At 42.7% G+C, this 4,882-nt stretch overlaps 1 protein-coding gene across 1 annotated transcript; it reads left to right on the forward strand.

Moving 5' to 3' along the window:
* On the forward strand, positions 1-3,960 carry LOC106049958 (olfactory receptor 4E2-like). Its single transcript, XM_048053123.2, has one exon. It carries the CDS (start codon positions 1,057-1,059, stop codon positions 1,981-1,983), a length of 927 nt encoding a protein of 308 aa, XP_047909080.2. The 5' UTR covers positions 1-1,056; the 3' UTR covers positions 1,984-3,960.
* The last annotated feature ends 922 nt before the right edge of the window (positions 3,961-4,882 follow it).

Consider the following 4,882-nt stretch of genomic DNA (forward strand, 5'->3'; position numbering starts at 1 on the left):
TTCTGAGTTATGCATGAGGCAATCCTGTTTGATGGGAAAGAGAAGCACTCTGAGAACTACTGCAAAGTGGTGGAGAATAGAGTAGTAACCAAAGAAATTGCTCAGGTATTAGCAAAAGGTAAGAGGCATGTATCAAAGGCATCAGATGCTTTCTTAACAGTAGTCTCCTGCTTGCTGACTTATAAACTCTCAGAGAAAAATAAGCAGCTGAAGAATTTCCTGGTGTGATTGTAAATGAAAATGAGCATTTTTCTGTGGATCATATTTTAAGCTCTGCAAAACAGTGTATACATCCACTGAAGAACTTTAAAGATGTCTCTGAGTAACACAGAGGCAGCATAGAATGCATGCAGTGTTTTGCAGCTTATGCTATGTTAGAAAATACATTCTTCAGAAGAGCGTGTTCTGTCAACACCAGGCCTAAGACAGCAGTCAAGCTACCAGACAACCGCTAGCTCAATGGAGAGGAATACCAGTGAGGAACCTCCCAGGCCTGGCTTCTGTGCATGTATCTCTAGTTTCAGAGCTGACAAGCTAACTGGAGAACCCTTTTGTCAATTTAAAGGAAAGCAATTAGGAACAGAGCATGGAACAGCTCATGGTTCAGCCATATATTGTAGACGTGATGCTTGGGCATGGCAAGTGCTTGCCTTCCGTGATGGCACTTTATACTCCCAGTGGGTGAAAGGATGGTAATAGTGTTTTTCCAGCGTTCATGTCTCTCATCCTATGAAAGAAGAATGTGACTCCTCCCTGACAGAATGGGAGTATGCACTTTGTCATATCCACTACAAAGCAGAAAACAGTGGTCAGAGTAAGTTCGGGGATGAGGGACCAGAAACCTGACAAGGGAGTGGGAAGACGGGAGATGAGAGGCAGCAAGTACTCTCTGCAAACTCTCACTGTAATTCATGATGTGACTCTGCTTTCTGTAGCAGGTAGAATAGGAGTAATGCATCCTTCCCTCATCATCCATGAACCTTGGAGCACATCTCCTTCTCTTCCTGGCCAGCCCATGACTTCGTGCCCACACCCGCACCGTGGAAACCCGATGCAATGACACTAGGAAACTTCTCCAGGGTGACTGAATTTATCCTTCTTGGGCTTTCTGATACAAGGGAGCTGCAAATCCTCTTCTTTGCCTTCTTTTTCCTGGCCTATGCCATGGTTCTCCTGGGGAACCTTCTCATTATTGTGACAGTCAAAGCTGACCCCAAGCTGTCCTCACCTATGTACTTTCTGCTCTGCAACTTGTCCTTCATAGATATCTGTTGCACCTCTGTCACCTCTCCCAGGATGCTGGTGGACCTGCTCTCACAAAGGAAGACCATTGCCTTTGAGGACTGTATAGCCCAGCTGTTTTTTCTGCACTTTGTTGGGGCAACAGAGATGTTCCTCCTGACAGTGATGGCATATGACCGCTACACTGCCATCTGCAAGCCCCTGCGCTACACAGCCATCATGAGCCGGCAGGTATGTTGGGTCCTGGTATTCGCCTGCTGGGCTGGGGGCTTCCTCCACTCTATCGTCCAGACACTACTCACAATCCAGCTCCCCTTCTGTGGCCCCAATGCAATAGACAACTACTTCTGTGATGTGCCTCCTGTCATCCGGCTTGCCTGCATGGATGTCCATGTCACTGAGTGGCTCATGGTCTCCAACAGTGGCTTAATATCCCTGGTTTGTTTCCTGGTGTTGGTCACATCTTACACGTTCATCCTGGTCACAGTCAGGGTCCGCTTCACTGAGGGGCACTGGAAAGCACTTTCCACGTGTGCCTCACACTTGATGGTCGTCACGCTTTTCTTTATACCCTGCATCTTCATCTACCTCCGGCCCTTCTCTAGTTTTTCCTCCGACAAGCATATCTGTGTGATCTACACTGTCTTCTGCCCAGTGATGAACCCGCTCATCTACACCCTGAGGAATAATGAGGTGAAGGCATCCATGTGGAAACTGTGGCAGCGCTGCAGATTCTTCTGAGACAAACCAGCTGTGCAGAAAACCTGGACTTACCTTCCTACAGACTAGTGGCAGATCAGGATATGGGAACAGTGTTGGAATTCAGCATGTAGGGCAGTATCTAAAACCCAAAGGATGTTTAGTTCCAGTTCAGGAATTTACCCGACATTGGTTTCTTCAGAGCAGTAGACTTCATCGATACTGTTGTCTGTTTTATGGGCTCTAGGTCTCCTTAGTCCACCCCTGAATTTGTCACTGCTGCAGCACAAATGAGAGATTTTTAAGGTTGTTGCTCTTCACAGTGCTTTGCAATTATAATTGCAGTTTCTGATAGTGATTAGAGCATCCTCCTCTGCACCCTCAAAGAGAAGTAAGGAGGACCAGGCTTGAGTAGAGAAGATTTGATGGTATTATACATTGAGCCTTGTGAAGCAGTGAGTGAATTAGAAGTTTTTCTTGGGCAGAGCTCAGATGTTTGGGATGAAATTCCAATGGAAAAGGATTTATGCTGTGGGATAAAGCAGAGTCTAAAGAAAAACCATTTAATCGCTGGATCTGCTCAAGTGGGAATTATTGAGCAACTTCTGAATACTGATTGGAAAAAGTGAACCACCATTACGCAACAGAACTTGTGCTAACATTTCTACTGTTTATTAAGAAACACGATGAACTTCTTCAGGCACGGATCATTCTGTTCCTTGAACTGAAAAGTAGAAAGATCTGAATAACTGTGGTTTTTGTCAGTGTCTTTTCTTTTCCTTTTGTCTTTCTTTTGCTTTTCTGTGTTTGTTTCCATAACGTTTGTCTGTTTCTTGTAACAATGGATGAACTCTTCTCATCACCACAACCCATTCTCTGTCACAGCAGGTGACTACAACCTGTTCAAAAATGTTTCAGACCCCATCTTAAGATATTACCAGCTGTTATCACACCAACCTGGTGAGAGAGGGGTTCTGGAGCCTGAGTGATTCCTCCTTCCACTGTTTGTGAAAGAAGAATCATTTCCTCTATGTCAGCTCTGAAACAGGTGTGTGGAAAAGAAGTCCATACTATCTACAGAGGCTGATTTAGGCCTCTTGATTCTGACTGATTCTTGGTTTTGGGACTGCTTCTTATAGGCATTTTCCAAATTATCTGAAGTAACAGAGACAAAGCCTGCTTACTCTTAAAATTACTTAAATTTAGCAAAGCGCCATTTCAGGACAAAGTGGAACTAGATTATTACAGGCTAGGAATCCCAGACAAGCCTTATTCTAGTTTTAGTAGCTCCCAGCACTGTAAAAATAAAAAGCAGCTGCAGAAGGGCTTGCATAAGGTTAACAGTGGAACTTTTATGTGTAAATGCAGGCATCAGGAGGTCAACGTTCTTTAGGGAAATCTAGCAAGTAACCCGCTCCATGCTAGAAAGACTTACAAGCAGTTACACGGCAGCTTATGTTTGTGTCATAACAGAAATTCTGAAATGAACTTTGAGGTTATTTCCCAACTTGGAAAGCAAGCAACTCTGCCTGTGTTGAAATCCAGTGCTATAGCAGAATTAAGTGGTGCACGAATGTGTTTCATCATAAGGAAGAAACTGCAAATGGGAAACAGTTATTTCACCACTAGTATTCAAGGCCTGGAAAACCAAGTTTCCTACTAACCTACTAACCAGTGTGAATATTGAATTCCCTCCCACCAGAAGCAAGAGTTAGTCTTTTTTTTTTTTTTTTACCTTAGTATGTATTATGTGTGAAAGACCTTTAGGGCAACTGAATAGGATGGCTATACCTGACACAATCGATACTTCATAACGCATCAAAAAGTAATGGGTCTATGTTTACATTCCTTCAGTCACTGGAACCCCCCAGTTTGAAGGACAAGGTGTGCATTTTTGATTTCTTCGCTTTAGCTTTTGGTGATGTAAGGTCTATGATCTCAGGCGTAATTATCTTATTTGGTGTTGTACATCTGATCTTCTTTATACTTAACAAATATGATTTGCATCCTAGAGTATGACCAGATCTATTCTCAGAGAAGGTGAGTAGTACTTGAGAAGTACTTTTTTTTTTTTTTTGACCATAAGGGAAGCTTAGAATGATGAGGTCAGAGGGACTCACTTCCACTGCATTTTTGGATGATATAAATCAATGTGCTTATCCATAGTTGGAATAACTTGGAACACCCTGTTGCTGAAGCTTATAGGTAGATTCACACTTAGCTATTTGAGCAGAATACGTCTGATATCTTTTTGTCACCACATTAAGATACAATGCAATATTACACAAGATCATACATTATCAACAAGCAGCTGCAGTAAGCAATAAATATCACCATGCAAAGTATTTACAAAATATAAGCTCTTCAACTTATGCGTGTACATCTATATCTGTATCTGAAAATATTAAGAACAAATGTCAAAAAACGGAAACCGTCTAACCAGTTTCACTGGGTGGAATCAGCACGTTCAGAGCAGCACGCCCGGCAGAAAAACTCCCGGCTGCCTGGTGCTGTTACTGCACGTCGGCACCCGGTGCCAGAAGCACGGGGGCTGTGCACCGATGCTTCTTACAGGTGTGCTACAGGTGGCCAAGGTTTCAGTGGTAGGATTTTCTAGACTTAAAAGGATGCAATTTTTTTAACTTTTCAGAAAATAGTAATAATTCTTTCACACAATTAAATTACTGAAATATTACAGGGGACAATATGAAAAGGAAGAACTGCCACAATCCAACATTTTATCTGTGGAGACAGCAACTGTGTTTGGGGAAGAAGAATAAAAAAAAGACACTAGGAGTTTGTGAGCTGTCTTCAATAAGCGAAATCTCCACCTTGCAGTAATTAATTTCTGTACTCCTTCTGCAAACTTAATCCTTTAGGAGGGTAGTAATTATGTGACAAATCCATTAGAAGTTTACCATCTGCCAAGAAGAGAATAGAG

The sequence above is a fragment of the Anser cygnoides genome, chromosome 5 (genome assembly GCF_040182565.1).
Source record: "Anser cygnoides isolate HZ-2024a breed goose chromosome 5, Taihu_goose_T2T_genome, whole genome shotgun sequence".
Lineage (NCBI taxonomy): Eukaryota > Metazoa > Chordata > Aves > Anseriformes > Anatidae > Anser > Anser cygnoides.

Coding starts and splice junctions, on each gene's coding strand:
- LOC106049958 (XM_048053123.2), top strand. CDS start 1,057: ATGACACTAGGAAACTTCTCCAGGGTGACTGAATTTATCCTTCTTGGG.